Here is a 21,450-nt window from a genome sequence, read left to right as displayed (position 1 = left end):
ATTACGTAGGCAATGATTGATTAAACCATGGCTATTGGTGATCCACTTGACCTTCAGCCCCTCTCCCTTCCCTGGAGGTTAGGCAGGGGTGGGACTGAAAGTCCAACCCTCTGATCCTTCCTTGGTCTTTCCAGTGACTGGCAAGCTGCTAGGGGTGGCCAACCAGCAGTTAACTCATTAGTATACGAAAACGGCATGTTACTTTAGAGATTCTAGGATTTCAGGAGTTGTATGCCAGGAAACCAGATGAAGACCAAAGATGAATATACATTTTTGTTAAAAAAAAAAAAAAAAGAAGTAAGCCTTTATTTCCTTGTTTCGCAAATAAAGCTGGCTGAGTTGGTTGCTTTTTGGTGGTTAGTCAAAGAGACCAAATCCCATATCCTCGTCCAACTCCTCCAACTCCTCGTCTTCAAACTTATTCGGGGCTGCCGCAGCAGCAGAAGCAGCCGTGGCGGTAGTGGCCACAGGGGCAGTAGCCACAAAGGCAGATGGATCAGCCAAGAAGGTCATGATCTTTTCAGCAGGTGGGAAGGTATAATCAGTCTCCACAGACAGAGCCAGGCCTCCTTTGTACCCACTGATGATAGAATGGGGTACTGATGTAACAGGTGAGTAGCCAGTCTGCTGACACACTGGCAACATTGCAGACACCCTCCAGGAAGCCAGAATACAGAGTTTCTTCTGTGATGTCAAGCACTTCAGGGTTGTAGATGCTACCATTGTTGAACACCTGCTGGATGACCAGCCCAAAGGAGAAGGAAGAGATGTTCAGCACGTTCAGCAGTGTGGCTTCGCTGGCTCCCACTCTGTCTCCAGTCTTGATCAGCTGCACATCACTCAGGATTTCAGTGGTGCCCCTGGGGATTTTAGTGGTAATGCCTAAAGCCTGGAAAAAGGAAATCTTCTCGGGCCCCAGACCAGTGTTCTGGGCTGGTACAGTGACTTCACATGGGCCAATGGCACCAGCACGGGCGGCAGCTGGCACCTTATTGGCCAGCAGCAGGTCCCTGATCTCAGTGAGGTACTCTTTGGTGAACGCAAAGCCCACATTCCCCTGGAGAGGAGGCAACAGTTTCTCCAGAGCTGGGCTGTTTTTGAGGTGTCCTTGGGTGGCCTTGCGCATCATGGTGTTCCTGCCCGTCGGCACCATGGCCTTCCCTTGGAGGGAAGAGTGGATCTACTGTGTCAGCTTGGAGCCCACAGTGTCTGCTCCCATGATGAAACATTTTGGATAATTATCCAAAAGCTGGATGATCTTAAGGAAGTAGTTGGACTTCCAGGTTGCCCTGTCTTCCCTGGGCATCACGGCAGTGGGTCAGGGATTGTTGTGCAGGGTTTAAACATCATGTCGCTTCCACAAGGACGCCTGGTGAGAGAAGGCCCAAATATATATTTTCACAATATCACGATTGCCTGTGAGCTGATAACAAAGCTGGAGATGGTGTCTATTTTAATATTGTGTCTACATTTGTGTATATTTGAACTTCTAAATAATACTTTTTAAAAATGCCATAGAAGACAACCACCCAGCAATAACCACTGTTGACATCTTGGGACATTTGTCACTCAAATTTGTCATCTGGACCCATTTCCTATGTTTAGGGGATGCACTGACTTGAAGCACAAATACAAGACACTCACTTTCCCAGCCTGCCTTGTGTGGCATCTGACGGAGGCTGCCCCGACCTTGAATCAGAGGCAACAATGGCAAAACCTGTATGCATTCTGGGCACAGCATGAGGGGTTGCGGGAGGTAGGCTGCAGGAGTGAGCTCAGCGGATCTCTCTTGCTCTCCAGGTCACCTGGAGATTCTTAAGGCTCCCCGAGATCCTTTTCACAAATCTTTCTTTTTTTTTTTTTTTTTTGGTTGTTGTTGTTGAGATGGAGTCTCATGCACAATCTCGGCTCACTGCAACCTCAACCTCCTGGGTTCAAGTGATTCTCCTGCCTCAGCCTCCCTCCTGAGTAACTGGGGTTACAGGTGCCCGTCACCACACCAGATAGTTTTTTGTATTTTTAGTAGAGACGAGGTTTTGCCATGTTGGCCAGGATGATCTTGAACTCCTGACCTTAAGTGATCCACCCACCTCGGTCCCCCAAAGTCCTGGGATTACAGGCATGAGCCACCATGCTTGACCCACAAATCTCCTTTCTGTCCAAGGTATCCAGCATTAGTTTCTTTGGCTTATAACCAAGAATCTTGGTGGGGAGAACACGTTGGTGTGGTTTTGAGTTTATTGGTAGGATTGCACTATTCTTTTATTTATTTATTTATTTATTTATTATTTTTTTGAAAAGGAGTCTCGCTCGGTTACCCAAGCTGCAGTGCAGTGGCACGATCTCAGCTATACTGTAATTTCTGCCTCCGGGGTTCAAACCATTCTCCTGCCTCAGCCTCCCAAGTAGCTGGACTACAGGCGTGCACCACCATGCTGGGCTATTTTTGGTAGAGACGGGGTTTCACTGTGTTGGCCAGGCTGGTCTCAAACTCCTGACCTCAGGTGATCCACCCGCCTTGGCCTCCCAAAGTGCTGGGATTACAGGGGTGAGCCACCAGGCCCAGCCAGGATTGCACCGTTCCAACGGTGTCGAGCTTTCCCCTGCTGCTGAATAGCAAAGCACAAGGAGGGGCATTTGAGGGTATGCAGCCTTCCTCCCTCCCTCATTCTCTTCCAGCTAGTGCTACCACTGGAGGAGGCTCTCTCCTTCCCCGCCTTTCCCACCAGTGGTAGAAGAAAAGGAAAGTGTTTATAATAAAAGCCCACTTTCTACATTACAGAGGCAGGATGTGGAGGGCTGAGGGCCCAAGGTTCTGCCTGATTTGCTGCCCCCCTCACAAAGGGCTCCAGGCAAGGCCCCAGGAGGGAGTGTTCATCTCTCTCTTTAACCAGCTCCAGCTTCCCTACTGAGTCGTATCCCCGTTACCGTCAGCAATCTGCCACCTGGCCCACTGCTGACCACAGGAGCAGAGGCTTCTCTCACCTTCCATGACTTGAGGGGACTCCCAGAGGTCCAGGGCCTTCCAGGCTTGCACCTGGGATGGGCCCATGACAGCCCTCAGTTTCATGCCTCCGCCTGGTGGGTCATGCCCCCCCCAGTCTCAAGCAGCTCCTGTGGGTCACGGCTGCGCTAAGCAGGTATTGGAGGCTGGGAAGGGCCTGGTGAAGGGGGCTCCCCCGTGGCAAGGGACAAGTTCAGGGAAGGTCAAGAGGGAAGACTAGATGTTCCAGTTTATCCTTAGAGTATCTGGTTCCTCAGGTCCTGGCTACCCTATGAGTAGGGGAACAGGAAGTGCTGCCTTGCAGGGAACAACGTGCCTACAGGGAGGGCTGTCAGAGCTCTTCACATTAGTGATAATTAATCATCCTAATCAAAGCTGTCACCTACTGAGTGCCTACTATGTATCAGGCACTTTGCCAGAGCTTTACAGACATCATGAGTGATAACTAAGCCTCACAGCCACTCTGCAAGGCAGCTGCACTCACCCTGCTTTAGAGATGAGGAATGGAGTCTCAGAGTTAAGCCACTAATCCAGGGTTACATGGTGTAGAGAGTAGGGCCTCCAGTGGGAGCCAGGTTGGTCTGAACCTCAAATGGAGAATGACTGAGTGCTCTGAAAGCTGTCTCTGAGAGTCCACCCGGGGTGGTCCTGGTTGTTGGCCTTCCCAGGACCCGGCCTTCCCACGTCAGACAGGCCTTGCAGGCGTCTTCATTCTACACCCATCTCCACCCCAGTGGGTCAGCTGGAAATAGGCTCAAAACTTAATCAATTACCTCAGCCATGGCTTTCCTGCAGCCTCTGAGGAGGCAGAGTTTTTTCTCCTTTGCTGGTCGGTTTCTGCTGTCAAAAACCATCCCAGGGCTGAGTGCAGTGGCTCACGCCTGTATCCCAGCACATTGGAAGGCCAAAGCAGGAGGATCACTTGAGGTCAGGAGTTCGAGACCAGCCTGGCCAACATGGTGAAACCCCACTTCTACTAAAAAAAAAATTAGCTACGCGTGTTGGTGCATGCCTGTAATCCCAGCTACTCAGGAGGCTGAGGCAGGAGGATCACTTGAAACTGGGAGGTGGAGGTTGCAGTGAGCCAAGATTGTGCCACTGCACTTCAGCCTGGGCAACAGAGAGACTCTTTCTCAAAAAAAAAAAAAAAAAAAAAAAAATTAGCTAGGCTTGGTGACATGCACCTAGAATCCCATGCATTTAGGAGGCTGAGGTGGGAGGATCATTTAAGCCCAGGAGACTGAGGCTGCAGTCAGCCATGATCATGCCACTGCACTCCAGCCTAGGTGACAGCGTGAGACCTTGTCTCCAAAAAGAAAAAAATACTCTCCTGGGATAGTGTCCTGAGCTGGGACCAGAGCTGGCTGGAGCCTCTTTGCCAGCAGCAAGGAGGCCTTTCCTCTACTAAAGCCTAGTGGGCCAAGACTGCATCCAAGGCTACTGCAATGAACTGAATGTTAGCGTCCCTTCAAAATCACTATGTTGAAATCTTAATCTCCAAGGTGATGGTGTCAGGTGGGGCCTTGGGAAGTGATTAGGTCATAAGGATGGAGCCCTCATGAATGGGATTAACGCCCTTATGGAAGAGGCCCCAGCAAGCTAGCTGGCCCTTTCCACCACGTACAGACACAGCAAGAAGGCATCATTTTCAAACACAAAGCTGGCCCTCTCCAGACAGAACCTGCTAGCATCTTGATCTTGGACTTCGCAACCTGTGACAAAATAAATTTTTTTTTTCACCCTGTCGCCCAGCCTGGAGTGCAATGGCATGATCTTGCTCACTGCAACCTCCACCTCCCACGTTCAAGTGATTCTCCTGCTTTCGCCTCCTCAGTAGTTGGGATTGTAGGTGTGTGCCACCATGCCCGGCACATTTTTTGTATCTTTAGTAGAGACGGGGTTTCACCACGTCAGCCAGGCTGATCTCAAACTATTGACCTTGTAATCTGCCCGCCTCAGCCTCCCAAAGTGCTGGGATTACAACTGCAAGCCACCACGCCAAGCCAGAAAAATAAATTTCTATTGTTCATAAGCAACCCAGTCTATGGAATTCGGCTGTAGTAGCCTGAACAGTCTAAGACAGCTGTGCTCATGCTGTTTCCTATGGACTTACAGCATCTGTCACTTTTCACACACTCCTATCGTGTCCCAGAATTGGTGGGTTCTTGGTCTCACTGACTTCAAGAATGAAGCTGCGGACCCTCGCGGTGAGTGTTACACTTCTTAAAGATAGTGGGTCTGGAGTTTGTTCCTTCAGACATTCAGATGTTTCTGGACCTTAGTGTGTTCAGAGTTTGTTCCTTCAGACATTCACATGTGTCTGGAGCTTCTTCCTTCCAGTGGGTTTGGGGCCTCGCTGTCAGGAGCGAAACTGCAGACCTTCCCGGTGAGTATCATAGCTCTTTAAGGCAGCGCATCTGGAGTTGTTCGTTCTTCCTGGTGCATTCGTGGTCTCACTGGCTTCAAAAGTTGAGCTGCAGACCTTTGCCAGTGAGTGCTATAGCTCATAAAAGCAGCGTAAACCCAACGAGCAACAACATATTGCACAGAACAAAACCACCAAGCTTCTACAACATTCAAGCATACCCAACCACATTGCCCCTGGCTACCGCTGGCAGCCTGCTTTTATTCCCTTATCTGGCCCCACCCATATCCTGCTGATTGGTCCATTTTACAGAGAGCTGATTGGTCCACTTTCCAGAGAGCTGATTGGTCCGTTTTGACACAGTGCTGATTGGTGCGTTTACAATCCTTGAGCTAGACACAAGAGTCACAGAGTGCTAGTCCTCCAAGTCTCCAGTAGGTTAGCTAGATACAGAGTACCAATTGGTGTATTTACAAACCTTGAGCTAGACACAAAGTACTGATTGGTGTATTTACAAACCCTGAGCTAGACACAAAGTACTGATTGGTGTGTTTACAAACTCTGAGCTAGACACAGAGTGCTGATTGGTGTATTTACAATCCCTTAGCTAGACATAAAGGCTCTCAGAGTCCCATAAGACTCAGGAGGTGAAAGCTACCTAGTGGATCCTGCACTGCTGCCTGCCAGTCGGGACCTGCCACCACTCCTCAGCCCTTACATTGTCCATGGGACTGGGTGCTGGAGTAGGGGGTGGCCCTGTTGGGAGGGCTGGGGCGCTGGCGGGGAGGCCACACCGCCGGGGGGAGGGGGAGGAGGAGGGGGAGGGGAGGGGAGGGGAGGGGGGAGGGGGGTCAGACATGGCGGGCTGCGGGTCCCGAGCCCTGCCCCGCGGGGAGGCCTTCGGTGAGAATTCGAGCACGGCACCTGCGAGCCGGCACTGCTGGGGGACTCAGAGCAACCTGTGCAGCAGCTGGCCCAGGTGCTAAGCCCCTTACTGCCCTGGACTTGCGGCGCTGCCAGGCTGTTCAGTGTGTGGGGCCCGCCGAGCCCATGCCCGTGCTCTCCGGAACTCACGCTGGCCCGCGGGCACAGCACGCAGCCCCGGTTCCGCCCGCGCATCTCCCTCCACACCTCCCCGCAAGCAGAGGGAGGAGGCTTCGGCCTCAGCCAGCCCAGAGAGGGGCTCCTATGGTGCGGTGGCGGCCTGAGGGGCTCCTCAAGCGCCGCCAGAGCGGATGGTGAGGCCGGGGAGGCGCTGAGAGTGAGGGCTGCTAGCACAATGTAGCCTCTCTCTATGAGGTATATTTTCAGTGTTTCCTATGAGAAAATTTTATACAATAGAAACAGTAGCAAATGACTTCTCAGAGTAAAGTAAGTTTATTTGGTGGCCAGGGCCATGTAAGATTAACACAAGCCACAGTGGAAAATGGCAGCTGTTGAGAAGCATTGAACATCTTCAGCAAAATGAGGAGGCCCACCCTGACCAGTCTGGGAACAAAGAGCTTTGGAGCCAAAGGGAGCAGGTTTGAGTCCCAGGATGGCCACTTTTCTTGATTTCATCCCCTCAGACAAATTACTAAGCCTCTTTGAACCTTGGTTTCCTCAATAATGCCCCCCGTGATGATCACATATGCCTGGCATATAGTCATTGTTTCATAAATGGCACCTACTACCATTATTGTTCACCCATAGCTGGATTACCTGGGTCCTCTGCGTCACGCAATTAGTGTGATGGGATTGGAACTAAGGCTTGTCAGTGATAGGTGAGATTCTAAAACAGGTAAGGCTTGTTTTTTTGTTTTCTGAGACCGAGTCTCGCTCTGTCGCCCAGGCTGGAGTGCAGTGGTGTGATCTCGGCTGAGTACAACCTCCGCCTCTTGGGTTCAAGTGATTCTCCTGCCTCAGCCTTCCAAGTGGCTGGGACTACAGGCGCGTGCCACCACCACGCCCAGCTAATTTGTTGTATTTTTTAAGTAGAGATGGGGTTTCACCGCGTTAGGCAGGATGGTCTCGATCTCCTGACCTCGTGATCTGCCTGCCTCAGCCTCCCAAAGCGCTGGGATTACAGGTGTGAACCACTGAGCCTGGCCCAAGGCTTGTTTTTTAATGCACCCCTCCTCCATGCTCCCTGTCCTGTTTAGCAGACCCCCAACATTGTCATGAGTCCACTTCCTGAATTTTTAACCTTTTTAATTTATTGAAATATATTTGACCTGTGTCCTAGTCCTCAGGTCTTTAGACCTAATGACTAGTCAGATTGAGGCAGAAACTATCCCCTTCTACCCCCAAGTTTATTGTCTGCATTACCGTGACTTTTTTCTCCCACTGTCTTTGGTACAATAACTTTACTATTCCAAAAGACTCTTGCCCAGACAAATAACTTGATTGTTTATTACAGGAATTTCCCAAGAGGCCCATCAACTCTTTAATAGGTGAGTTTTATTTAAGAGAAGCATCAACAGACATTTCACACCTAAGACATTTCAAACCCCTTGCCTAGCTGTTTCTACCAACCTGAAACTACTGTATCATGATCTCCCCCAATCCCAAGCAAGCCCCTGCGTTGAAAGGCCCTCCTTAAACCAATCTTGAAATTCTCAGTGAGATCCTAGCCTCTCCACTTCCCCTGGCAGCTGCGATGGAGGCTCTGTGCAAGGGCTATTCTCTCTCCTCCATAAGCAATGAACTCAGCTCTGCCTTCCACCATCTTCTCAGAACAGAAAATCTGGCGCCCTCCTTCCAGAAAGTCCTTTCGGTGTGACCGACCCAATCTGAGGAGCCGTGAAAGCCAGGAGGGGAGGCCCCAGGGCCAGGTTGGCTCTGGGTGTCCTTTCCATCCTTCCCTGCGTGTGGAGCTGGTCCCACTGTGGGGACCATGGGTGGAGGGCCACGTGCACAAGAGTCCTTTGAGGACATCCTTGCTGCACACATTTCAAGCCTGGGAAGTTGTGCACACACAGACAGAGCTCTTCATGGTCTGTCTGCTGGGGGTACTGTTATTCCCGGTTCTAGCCTCTAAGAAATGAAAGCTTCCACTCCCGTTTGACTTGTAGATTGCAGGATATTTGTGTATCTAAAGCTTGAGTCTCTCTTTCAAACCAGAGGTTTACTCTATGTTTTGAGAAAAGAGTGATTGAATTTATGTACATGGAAGAGTCTATAGAGCCAGCTGCCCAGTAGCTAGGCAACATACAGAGGGCCACATGGCAAGGTCCTGCCTTGGGAAATTGCCTCTCAATGACGGAGGTGGGAAGGCCTACGAAGGAGAATGTTAAAAATCAACTTAAAACTGAGTTGGTACTAAAACACTTCACCTGAAGTTCATTCATTGATCCTTAAAAAGTTGCATTTGTGGCAGGGCGCAGTGGCTCAGGCCTGTAGCGTTTTGGGAGGCCGAAGCAGGCGGATCATGAGGTCAGGAAATCAAGACCATCCTGGCTAACACGGTGAAACCCCGTCTCTACTAAAAATACAAAAATTAGCCGGGCGCGGTGGCGGGCGCCTGTAGTCCCAGCTACCCAGGAGGCTGAGGCAGGAGAATGGCGTGAACCCAGTAGGCGGAGCTTGCAGTGAGTGGAGATCGCGCCACTGCACTCCAGCCTGGGCGACAGAGCGAGACTCCGTCTCAAAAAAAAAAAAAAAAAAAAAAGAAAAAAAAAATTGCATTTGCTTGTTTGGTTAGAGCATCCCCAGAGATGAATATTAAAATACTGTGAAGTTTTTAAAAGTCTGACCAAAATGTTTAATGTGGTGACTTTGGGTAGAACTGAGCCTTGGTGAGAACCAAACCCAGACTGCACAACTGGAAACTCCTGGAAGCAGACACACCTCACTTCCTTTATTTAGCACCGTATGAAACCATAGTAAAGATTTCAGCCGGGCGGGGCGCGGTGGCTCAAGCCTGTAATCCCAGAACTTTGGGAGGCCGAGGCGGGCAGATCACAAGGTCAGGAGATCGAGACCACGGTGAAACCCCATCTCTACTAAAAATACAAAAAATTAGCCGGGTGCGGTGGTGCGCGCCTTTAGTCCCAGCTACTCAGGAGGCTGAGGCAGGAGAATGGCGTGAACCCGGGAGGCGGAGCTTGCAGTGAGCCGAGATCGCGCCACTGCACTCCAGCCTGGGCGGCAGAGTGAGACTGTCTCAAAAAAAAAAAAAAAAAGAGTTCAGCCGGGCATGGTGGCTCACGCCTGTATTCCCAGCACTTTGGGTGGCCGAGGCGGGCAGATCACGAGGTTGGGAGATGGAAACCATCCTGGCTAACACAGTGAAACCTCGTCTCTACTAAAAATAAAAAAAATTAGCCTGGCATGGCGGCAGGCGCCTGTAGTCCCAGCTATTCGGGAGGCTGAGGCAGGAGAATGGCGCAAACCCGGGAGGTGGAGCTTGCAGTGAGCCGAGATCGCGCCGCTGCACTCCAGGCTAGGCGACAGAGCAAGACTCTATCTCAAAAAAAAAAAAAAAAAAAAAAGATTTCAGAGAAGATGAAGTAGGATATCTGAGTCCCACAGGATTGTTCAGTTTATTGCGGTCTCCTGAGATCTCAGATCTTGCATTTTCTGCATTATTATATAGTTTCCATGAGACAGTTTTCCATTAACATAAAACATCAGAAATTCAGACCATCCTTTGTAATAGTTGCCCAATTTTGGTAGGATAGCACGGATACATAAGGAACATGTTGACGATTGATGACCTGAAAACACTTTTGTTAGTGGGAATTCCTGTGCGTGCTTGGAAGCTGCTTTTTTTCTTTTTCTTTCTTTCTTTCCTTTTTTTTTTTTTTTTAATCTGACAGAGTTTTGCTGTGTTGCCCAGGCTGGAGTGCAGTGGCACCATCTTGGCTCACTGCAGCCTCCACCTCCTGGGCTCACAAAATCTTCCAGCCTCAGCCTCCCGAGTAGCTGGGACTACAGGTGCGTGCCACTATGCCCAGCTAATTTTTTTATTTTTGTAGAGATGGGGTTTCACTGTGTTGTCCAGGCTGGTCTTGAACTCCTAGGCTCAAGCAATCTGCACGCCTCAGACTTCCAAAGTGCTGGAATAACAGGAGTGAGTGAGTGTGCCTGGCCTGGAAGCTGCTTTATCCCCAAGTTAGGAATATAGACCTAGAGCCTGCCCAAGCCTGGCTCTGCCATTTACTGGCTATGTGACCCAGGCTGACTTTCTTTCTTTCTTCCTTTCCTTTCTTTCTTTCCTTTCTTTCTTTCTTTTCTTTCTTCTTTCTTTTTTTGAGACAGAGTTTCACTCTTGTTGCCCAGGCTGGAGTGCAATGGCACCATCTCCACTCCCTGCAACCTCCGCCTTCTGGATTCAGGTGATTCTCCTGCCTCAGTCTCCCGAGTAGTTGGGATTACAGGCTGCCACCATCACACTCGGCTAATTTTTGTATTTTTAGTAGAGATGGGGTTTCACCATGTTGGCCAGGCTGATCTCGAACTCCTGACCTCAGGTGATCCACCTGCCTTACCCTCCCAAAGTGCTGGGATTACAGGTGGGAGCCACTGTGCCTGACCTTTATTTATATTTTTAAATAAATATTAAATATTACTTAATATTAAATATTAAATAAATAAATACAGGCCGGGAGCGGTGGTTGCTGCCTGTAATCCCAGCACTTTGGGAGTCCGAGGCAGGTGGATCATGAGGTCAGGAAATCGAGACTGTCCTGGTGAACAAGGCGAAACCCAGTCTACTAAAAATACAAAAAAATGAGCCAGGCATGGTGGCTGGCACCTGTAGTCCCAGCTTCTCGGGAGGCTGAGGCAGGAAAATGGCATGAACCTGGGGGGCGCAGCTTGCAGTGAGCAGACATTGTGCCACTGCACTCCAGCCTGGGTGACAGAGCGAGACTCTGTCTCAAAAAAAAAATAAATAAATAAAAATAAATAAATAAATAAATAAGTAGAGACAGAGTCTCACTGTATTGCTAGGCTGGTCTCGAACTCCTGGGCTCAAGCAGTCCTCTGGCCTCAGCCTCCCAAAGTGGGATTACAGGCTTGAGCCACCTCGCACAGTCAATTGAAAAGTTTTTTAAAAGTTTACCTTGAAGTCCAGTCGTAGTGGCTCATACTACTGGAGTCCTTTGGGAGGCTGAGGTGGGAGGATAGCTTGAGTCCAGGAGTTGGAGACCAGCCAGGGCAACATGGCAAGACCCCCTCTCTACAAAAAATACAAAAAATAGCCCTGTGTGGTGGCACACATCTGTAATCCCAGCTACTTGGGAGGCTGAAGTAAGAGGATCACCTGAGCCTGGGAGGTGGAGGCTGCAGTTAGCCGTGATTGTGACACTGCACCTCAGCCTGTGTGACAAAGTGAGACTGTATCTCAAAAACATAAGTAAATAAAATAAAAACTTACCTTTAAGTAGCTGACTATTTTTCATATAGGTTATACTTAAGAAATTGTAAAAATATATGGAATGACAGCAATATTAAAGGGGAAATTATTATTTAAGATTTTCTCTGATGCTTTTCAGTTAACTGCTTGTTAAGACTTCTCATATTCCACCATGGGCAGTGGGGACTCGGTCACAGAGAGGGAGCAGCTGCCTCTCCACTCCTTCCAGTTCCAATGCTTAGTCAGAGGTCAGCCTGCACACCGCAGCAATCTAATACCACAGGTACAAATAAGCTCATTTTAAAACCAGGTTTCCGGCCGGGCGCGGTGGCTCACGCCTTGTAATCCCAGCACTTTGGGAGGCTGAGGCAGGCGGATCACCTGAGGTAGGGAGAGAGAGACCAGCCTGACCAACATGGAGAAATGCCGTATCTACTAAAACTACAAAATTAGCCAGGCGTGATGGTGCATGCCTGTAATCCCAGCTACTCAGGAGGCTGAGGCAGGAGAATTGCTTGAACCCGGGCAGCGGAGGTTGTGGTGAGCTGAGATCGCGCCATTTGCACTCCAGCCTGGGCAACAAGAGCGAAACTTCATCTCAAAAAAAAATAAAAAAAATAAAACCAGATTTCCATCCTTCAAGTACATTTCCTTCAAGATTTTATTCCTTTCTTGGAGCCCTGACGATTATGCCTTTGGCCTTGTGCTGTGTCAGCCATCTCCCTTATTACACTTAGCTGGGGTTTTTTTGCTGTTTTCTTTTTAAAGTTTATATATATATACACACACACACACACGATATATGTTTATATATATCTTAATATATCATATTAAACATATGATATATGTTTATATGTGTGTGTGTGTGTGTGTGTATATATACTTTTTTTTTTAATTTTTGAGACAGAGTCTCGCTCTGTTGCCCAGGCTGGAGTGCAGTGGTGTGATCTCAGCTTACTGCAGCCTCCCTCTCCTGGGTTGAAGCGATTCTCCTGCTTCAGCCTCCCGAGTAGCTGGGATTACAGGTGTGCACCACCATGCTGGCTAATTTTTGTATTTTTAGTAGAGATGGGGTTTCACCATGTTGGTCAGGCTGGGCTCAAACTTCTGGCCTCAAGTGATCCGCCTCCCTCGGCCTCCCAAAGTGCTGGGATTACAGGTGTGAGTCACCACGTCAGGCCTTAATGTATTTTTTTTTTTTTGTAGAGATGGGTCTCCCTATATTGCCCAGGCTGGTCTTGACCTCCTGGGCTCAAATGATTCTCCTGCCTCAGTTTCTCAAAGTGCTGAAATTATAGGCGTGAGCCCCCACACCTGGTCACACTTACCTGGATTGCTGGCCGGTTTGTGGGCCTTGGCCCTGTTTTCATGTCAGTGTTCAGAGTCCAGTCCTACTTTTCAGTGACTCAGATTGGCTGAAGCTGGGTCATACTTCCTGCCCCCTGTGAAAAGGGTGCCTGCCACAGTCACTTGGGGCATGGGATAAGATAATATAGTACTGGCAGGTAAATAGCTAACTGGAATGTGAGCTCTGGACCGGTCTCTCCCACCCCCACTCCGCGCTGGTGCCTGGGCTCAGCTCTTGTGCTATGGGCTCTCATCTCACCATGCCTTTCTGTGCGCTTGTCTGTCTCCCTCTCCACCTAAGCAAGGAGCTCTTTGGGGCAGAGGCCATGGCTTATTCCTCCTTGGTGGGAGGCCTGGAGAATAGTTCTTTTTGAGGCAAATGAAGGAATGGGATGGAGAGTTGCAGTTCTCTAGGAGGGAAACACAGGTGAGGTCCAGTTTCAGTTTCTGTAACGCTCTCTTTCAGTGGGGAAACAGCCTGGGATATTCTTGGCTGGGGAATGTTTCTTGGGCATGTTTCAGACTGGAGTTCCACAACTCAGACTTTTCTTGCCAAATGAAATTTCAGCTATACTTAAGGCAAGTTAATGAAAATCTGGCCGGGGGTGGGGGCGTTCGGGGGTGGGAAGTGGGGGGGAAGGAAGAGCAATCTCACAGACTCAATTCTGTCACCACTTAATCACTTCCAGTAGCAATTGAACTTTCCATGCAAATCCACCCAAGCTCCCAGCCTTCCGAATTTCCAGGCCCCAGGGGAAGGTCTTCAGATTGCTCAGACTAGTTTGTTCCCTCTTTAAAGAAAAATCCTTACTTTCTGGAAGGGCCTGGTACACATGGCCTCTACAGGAAACGTATCCTCATGGATGAGGAAGGCAGAAGGAGTCAAGGAACGGAATTCAAGGAAGTTGCTGATGTGACGTATTATTTCCCCCTCATATCACTTCCCTCTCTCTAGGCACTCTTAGTCCTACTTGTCCCCACATGATCTGTAACTTCTTGGAGGAAATCAAAGTGCATTAAAGAAGGCTCTCCGTCTGCTGGCCTGTTTGCTTTGAGATCTTTTGCTCTTGTTTGCTTAGGAATTTGAAGATTTTCTACAGACTTGAATGTTTCCCTTCTAAAATTTTCCTTTAGGGAACTCCAGGCTCCAGTCACCCAACCGACAGGCAGGACAGAAAGATAATACATTTAAAACAAAAAGAAAAGAAAAGCAGGGAGGGCTGGGTATGGTGGGTCACACCTGTAATCCCAGGACTGTGGGAGGCCAAAGCGGGCGGATCACTTGCGGTCGGGAGTTCGAGACAAGCCTAGCCAACACGGTGAAACCCCATCTCTGCTAAAAATATATAAATTGGCCGGGTGTAGTGGTGTGCACCTGTAGTCCCAGCTACTCGGGAGGCGGAGGCAGGAGAATCGCTTGAACCCAGGAGGTGGAAGTTACAGTGAGCTGAGATCACACCACTGCACTCCAACCTAGGCAAGAGAGTGAGACCCTATCACCAAAAAAAAAAAAAAAAAAAAGAAGAAAGAAAAGGGGATGAGAAATGGGGAGAAGAACTAGAGAGTAAGGAACCAGGGTAGCCTTCAGTGCTTAACTGGGCCCAGCTACCTCAAGATTTATGCAGATGACAGAACCTTTTCTGAGGTTTAGAACCTAGAAAGAAGAAAAGCTGAAGCCTAGAAAGGTGGGAGACTGGGCCCAAGTGGGTGAGAAGGGGCCCACCCTTGCTTGACCATGGAGGGTGGTACCCCTATGCAAGAGCTGGAAGCTAAGGAGGCTGGGGATGAGGGGGTGGCACACAGTTTTGTCCTGTTTCTCCAACCTAGCACAGAACTAGAGACAGTGTATGGGTGAATTGGCACAAATTTAACCCCTTTACAGAGGGAAGAAGAGTCACGTTTGACTGAGTAGAAAGCACTAAGGGCATCGTTCCAAAATTGGGGAGCCAAGTTTCCAACCTTTGTTCTTTTGAGAATGAGGGTGGGGATATCGCCCCCACTCCCATCTTACCTCTCCCATTTAGCTGAGAGCTGAACCTAACTGACCTAATTCCTGTGGCAGGTCATTTAACACCTGTGTTGAGGTGCTTGGGGAGGGACAAGGAATTTCAGTGAAGAACCCGGGCACTTTGACAGAGAATAAGACTGGTAGAGGGACCGCCAGTGCTGGGTTCCAGATGGACTGAGGCTACAGAAATGGGGCAGAGCTGGGCGCGGTGGCTCATGCCTGTAATCCCAGAACTTTTTGAGAGGCTGAGGCAGGCGGATCACCTGAGGTCAGGAGTTCAAGACCAGCCTGGGCAACATGGTAAAACCCTGTCTCTACTAAAAATACAAAAATTAGCTGGGTGTGGTGTCAGGCACCTGTAATCCCAGCTACTTGGGAGGCTGAGGCAGGGAGAATCGCTTGAACCCGAGAGGTGGAGCTAGCAGTGAGCAGAGATCACGCCATTACACTCCAGCCTGGATGACAGAGTGGGACTCTATCTCAAAAAAAAAAAAAAAGAACTGGGGCAGACTGGCTTTAACCAGTCTGTAGTAACACTCCTTATATCTGGAAGACCACTAAATATTGGCTCCTTTTTGGTCCAAGGTGACCATATTCTTTTGACTTTGACATCGTTTGTGGATCAGGAAAGGGATAATGTAATAATTTTTTCTTAGGTATAAGTCAAAGACATAAATTGCAATTATACACTACTCTGCCTTTTCTAGAATGCAGTAACTTTACTTTTTCCTCTAAAATATTTTGGCTTGGTGTGGTGGCTCAGACGTGTAATCCCAGTGCTTTGGGAGGCCACAGTGGGTGGATCTCTTGAGCCCAGGAGTTCGAGACCAGCCTGGGCAACACAGAGAAACCCTGTCTCTACAGATAAAATTAGCCAGGCATGGTGGTGCATGCTTGTAGTCCCAGCTACTCAGGAGGCTGAGTTGGGAGGATTGCTTGAGCCCAGGAGTTTGAGGCTGCAGTGAGCTGTGATTACACCACTGCACCCCAGCCTGGGCAACAGTGAGACCCTATCTCAAAAAATTTTTTTAATAAAAATGTTTACAGGGTACAAATGCAGAGTTTTTATATTGTACAGCAATAAAGTCTGAACTTTTAGTGTACCCATCTTTATTCTTCTTTCTACCTAGGCAAGAGAGCCATTTTAGAGATGAAAACCTCAAGATAGAGCATCTAAGTCAAGTTTCACATTACTGATTTCTTGTGACATTTGCTTCTGTAGAATCATTCAGTACAATCAGTAGACTGAACTGATAAAAGACTCTTCAAGTCTTTATTACTTTTCTACTACAGCCAGTAACAAAACACATAAACAGATGGAATGCTCTTAAAAGATGTTTACCCCAAAATAAGTGCGTGTTAAGTATGTTAATCACCTACCTCTCCTGCAAGGTGACCGTGGACAGGACATTCTCTCTGCGCTTGTTTCTCCTGGTGTGACATAAAGGATGTTGTGTAACAGCTTGTTTTTCTTTAGCACTACATGCCTGCCCCTATGCTATGCATTTTACGTGGATTGTCTTATGTAATTTTCAGAACAGCCCAGCCAATGAGAAAACTGAGGCTCAGAGGTGAGTATCTGCTAACAAATGTCAGTACAGTCCCATTTCTGAGCCTATGTCCTTAAGAACTTCCTGTATTAGTGAGATCTTTCCCAGCTCTATATGAATTCAGCATATTCTTCTTGGCCAAAATAATTTCCTCAACTGGCAGTTAGGGTCCAGCAACAGTTGAAATCAAGGGATGACTGAATGACAATGGAGACCTCTCCAACCACAGGCCAAGCAGCACACTTCCACCCCAAGCCTGAGACTGGTATTTCCTATAACCTTGCAACAGCCTCCCTCCCACACACTGAGCCCAGGGTGCCTGCAAAGCTTTGCTGGAGGCTGGGTGTCAGGTGTGAGAAGCTGCTGGGAGTTCCCTGCTCCCCTACAATGCTCCACCTCCACCTCTGCCGGAGGATGGAACTTCAGAACAGGAAGAAAATGATCAGGATAACTTATTTGTAAAAATCTGTTTAATAAATATACATAATAAAAGTACCAAAATAATTACCAACAATACACTATGTACACCATTTACAGAAAGGTAACACAAACCTTAACAGGTAGTAACTTTTCACCCCACATCACTGAAAGGTCTAACACTCCTGGCTGTTACATGCCACAGGATACCACGGGGTCAGTCACTCGAAGCACAATAAATATAAAATGTGGTCCTTCCATGAATTTTTGCTAACGTCCAAAACCCCTTTTGGTTTAAAAGAAGTTTTCTTGGAATTTCAATGATCTTTCTTGTCCTCTACAAAAAGTTCACAAAAGCAACACAATGAGGGCTGATCCCACTACAATAAAACGTTTTGGGCCAGGCAGTGTGCAGTGTGGCTATAAGTACGCCCTTTAAATTTTTTTTCTTTTTTCTTTTTTTAGAAAAATAAAACTTTTTTTTGTACAAATATACAAGTCCATGTTCTTTCAGCCCCTTTGCGCTCATAATGTCAGACGCTGGCCTCCAAACACACAGTCGTCATAGGGCAGCTGAAAACAAGGGGAAAGAAGACACGTTAAACTTCCGAAGCTCTGCCAAGCCACTGGGATGGGGAGGCCGCTACTGGAAATAACCCTTGGACTCCATTCTCCATAGCCCAAATACAATGAACTTTACAGGCTGAGGGAGTTTGCCTTTAAGTCCCATTTTTAAAATGTTTTAAAAAATGCTTTTCTTTAAAAAAGGGTAAGCTATTTAAATAAAAAAAAAAGGTACATTATTGGGATACTGGTTATGCACAGAAATTTGAGAGACTCATTATGTAGATACCCCTCTGATAAGCAGCAGTTCTAGGGGCCCGGGAGGGTGAAGGGAATGGTCCCTCATTAGTTAGAGAGCCGAAGGAGTTCACAGACTCACCTCATCCTCCGTGAACTCCGTGAACTCTGACTCTGTGTCATAGCTCTCCTCATCCTCACTCTCCGGCAGCATCTGAAGGTTTTCCAGCGTCAGCTGGCCCAGCTGCTGCTGTATCCGGGTGCTTGGGCGGCCCCAGGTGAGCTGGTAGGGAGAATAGCCCTGGTAGGTAACTCTGTTGACATCAGCCCCACACTTCAACAGGAGCGACACCAGGTCAGGATTCTGCAGGTCCACTGCGAGGTGAAGGGCAGTCCGGCCGTTACAGGGCTCCTGAAACCAAAAGGAATTTGAGATGCTTCTGGCTGCGTTTGGAATTTCTGCTCACAACATGAGCACGAGGAACCTGACTCAGTGCATCGGAGGCAGGAAGCACTAACCTGAGCATTGACATCAGCACCCAAGGACACCAAAAGCTCCACAATGCCCAGGTAGCCATGGATAGAGGCTAAGTGCAGACACGTGTGGCCTGGAAGAACAAAACGAAAAAAGTATAACCACCTGTTTCAACCCTCACTCCTTTCACCTATTCTTTTACGGGACAAATAGTCATATCTTCTGAATTTTAAGAACCCACCGTCTGGGTTCTGAAGGAACTTTATAAAGGCATCCAACAGGCACTTTGCACACATATTTTCTCAACCTTTCAAATGCTGGCAGTTTAAGTTCTTGCCTCGACTCCTTAAGTTGGCCCACCTGCCCCTTCTCCACATCACCTGCCACCTGAGGGGGTGGGGCAGGGCAGGGAGGCAGACATACCATTGTAGTTGGTAGCCTTCAGGATGGAGTGGAGGTGCGGGGTGGTGCAGGACTGAGTCAGGACTCCCACGCTGGCCAAGCAGCCCTGCTCACAGGCAAGGTGTAGGGGGGTATTTCCTCGAAAGTCTCGGAGCTCAGGATCACAGCCAGCTCCCAGAAGTGCCTCAGCAATTTCTGGCTGGTTGGTGATCACAGCCAAGTGGAGTGGAGTCTACGAATGCAGGAGAGACCAGAGAAAGTAAGCCATGGACCAAACCCACACCCTGAGTTCCCCTGAACCCGTGTCTCCTGGTTGGGTGCTGCTCCTCCTAGACAGGCGGGTGGGGAGGACTGGTAAATAGCAGAGACTCCAGGTGGGTCACAAAGACCTCACCAAATCAGTGGAATTTCCTTCCCTCTCTAGGATGTGGGCTGACGTGAAGTAAAAGGTGAGGGTGAATAATGCCCAGTGGCCCTGAATTCAGAAAGGATCTGGGGTGACTTTGCTACATCAGTTCCATCCCAGAGTTAGAGAGCCCGGGCCAGGCAAGCGGCGCACCTGCTGCAGGTTGTTCTGGAAGTTGAGGAAGGCCAGGTCTCCCTTCACCTGGCGGATCACTTCCATGGTCAGTGCCTTTTCTTCATGGATGATGGCCAAGTGCAGAAACCTGTGGGGAAGAGAGGGAAAAACCCCAGGGGTGGTGAGTGCACCGCGTGGGGCCCAGGGAGGCGCGGGCTGCGGGGGATTGCGCAAGGCCGGGGTTTCTGGAGGCCGAGGCCGCGGTGTTTTCCGCGAGGTTATTATGAGCTGAGTGTTCCTGGCAGGCACCCAGGGACTTTCCGCCCCCCTCCCCCCGCGGCCCCGGCGGGCGCCGGCCAGACCGCCCCGCCCTCCCGCCAGCTCGGAACGCCCTGTACTTCCCCTCCCGGCTGCTCGGCGCCCGCCAGCGGCCAGAAACTCCCGCCCCGCCTTATGCAACCGGGGACTTCGCGTCCCAGCTGCCGCCCCGCCCCCGGCCTAGAGGACAGGCCTGGGGGGAGGGGGCGTGTGGCGACGCTGCCGTCCACCAGGGCCCAGCCGCCGCCCCTCCGAGTCGGGCCGGTGCCCCGCGCGGCCCTGCAACCCTGCAGCGTTCGGGGCGGTGCAGGAGCCCCGGGGCGCCGCGGCGCCAGCCCGGCTGCATCGCTAGTTCCCCAGCTCGGGCTCCAGGCCCGGCACCTCCCACTCCCCGGCCGCGCGCATCCGGCCCTCCCGAGGACCCCCGGCTCCGGGTCTGCGCCACTTACGAGTCCCCGTCCTCGGTGAGCTGCTGCTTCCAGGGCTCCGCGCCGCGCGGCACCTCCTGCGGCTCGAGGCGGATCTCCTGCAGCTCCTTGACCATCTGCTCGTACTCCTCATCCTTCATGGAGTCCAGGCCGCTGTCGTGGCGGTCGTCCAGCAGTCGTTCCTTCTTCAGCCCGTCGCGGGGACCCTCCATGGCCCACTCCTGGGGGCGCTCGGCCGCCTGGAACATGGCGCGGGCGAGCTGCGGGCGCTGCTGCGGGTGCGCTGGGCCGCGGGCTGCGCGCTGCTTCCTCGCTGGGGCGCTGGCGGGCGGGACGGCGGCACGGGCTGGTGTGGGCTCTGCAGCGCCGCCGCGGCGCCCTATAAACGCTGGCTGGGGATTTCTCTGGGGCGGGGTCAGGCGCGGGGAATTTCCAAGCCAGTCAGACCAGAAAAGAGAACTGGCTTCGTCCTTTGCTAGGGGGAAAAAGAAGCCTAAACCCTGAGCTGGGGTTCGTCGGAGAAACTCCCTGCGATGAGCCACTGGGGTCACGGACAGGGAACTTTTTGATGAGTGCCAAGTGGCTGGAAAGTCCTTCCGACCAGGCCCCCTTCCCCGCGGTACTTCCCTGCAGCCTGCACCCTGTAATCCTGTCTCTCTGCAAGTGAACCTTCTTTCCCTGGGGTTTCCCACGATCGATTTGAATTGGGGTCGTCGGCTGCTGAGATCCCAAGGACGCCGACCTGATGGGCGGTCCCTCTTTGGGGTTTGCCAACCTGCCGGTCCTTTCCGTTTTTTGATCTTTTGAAAACGCAAGAGTGGAAATGATGGCTGGGCGTAGGGATTTGCTTTCCCCAGACTTCTAAGGGGAAGGACGCACTGTGGTTATGGGGCTGCAGGCCGCTCTTGTGTTTCTGCTAATATCAGGCTCATTGCAGCACGGGGACGTTTAGCTACGTGCCCTTCCTTCCCTACCCCCCACGCACCTCTGCCAGGTAGAACTGTGAAAGCTTTGGAGGAGTGGAAAGCCTAAATCCTTGGAGAACTCTCAAATCACTTCCAATCACTTCCTAGGGATGAACAGCCCTGTTGAGTGGGGGAGGGGCAAACTCTCCCTGTATGGGGAAACTGCTGAATAGGACCATGATTTTTTTTTTTTTTTTTTTTTTCCCCAAGTAAAGCAAGGTGTTAATCTTTGTAGTGGTGTTTGTGGATACCTTGCAATATCAGAGTAGCTATTGTGTTCATAAGTAGCTGTTGGATTCATGCTATCTGACCTACATTGTGCTGCCGCAGAGAATGGATCCTGAGCCTACTTCTGGGCATCTAAACTGAGCAATTCGAGGAGCACTTAGAGAAGGAGGCTGAAGAATGAGTTTAGTTAGTGCCTTAACCGCGATTGGACCTTAAGGACCGCTAAGAAAGTAGTTGCCAGTCATCCTGCAGGAGGCTCAAGGCAGCCCCATCCTCCCATCC

General features: G+C 50.1%; 1 protein-coding gene and 1 pseudogene across 1 annotated transcript; both read right to left on the bottom strand.

Moving 5' to 3' along the window:
• Positions 1–288: 288 nt before the first annotated feature.
• LOC101024104 lies at positions 289–16,940 on the bottom strand (annotated as a pseudogene).
• A 126-nt stretch (positions 16,941–17,066) lies between these two features.
• On the bottom strand, positions 17,067–20,970 carry NFKBIA (NFKB inhibitor alpha). The gene is made up of 6 exons (XM_003901707.4): positions 19,997–20,970; positions 19,269–19,377; positions 18,731–18,941; positions 18,352–18,440; positions 17,975–18,244; positions 17,067–17,604 (listed from the first exon to the last, which is right to left on the bottom strand). Exons 1-6 carry the CDS (start codon positions 20,221–20,223, stop codon positions 17,557–17,559), a joined length of 954 nt encoding a protein of 317 aa, XP_003901756.1. The 5' UTR covers positions 20,224–20,970; the 3' UTR covers positions 17,067–17,556.
• Positions 20,971–21,450: the final 480 nt, after the last annotated feature.

This window comes from Papio anubis, chromosome 7 (genome assembly GCF_008728515.1).
Source record: "Papio anubis isolate 15944 chromosome 7, Panubis1.0, whole genome shotgun sequence".
Classification (NCBI taxonomy): domain Eukaryota; kingdom Metazoa; phylum Chordata; class Mammalia; order Primates; family Cercopithecidae; genus Papio; species Papio anubis.
This window is presented reverse-complemented; position numbering and strand designations above follow the sequence as displayed.

What these genes read in the sequence shown, in the direction of transcription:
- NFKBIA (XM_003901707.4), bottom strand. Translation starts at nt 20,223, where the DNA reads ATGTTCCAGGCGGCCGAGCGCCCCCAGGAGTGGGCCATGGAGGGTCCC. An exon ending in GAAGGCTACCAACTACAATG is followed by an intron (nt 18,441 to 18,730) that starts GTATGTCTGCCT and finishes TTGTTCTTCCAG; the next exon opens with GCCACACGTGTCTGCACTTA. An exon ending in CGGAGTTCACGGAGGATGAG is followed by an intron (nt 17,605 to 17,974) that starts GTGAGTCTGTGA and finishes CCTTGTTTTCAG; the next exon opens with CTGCCCTATGACGACTGTGT.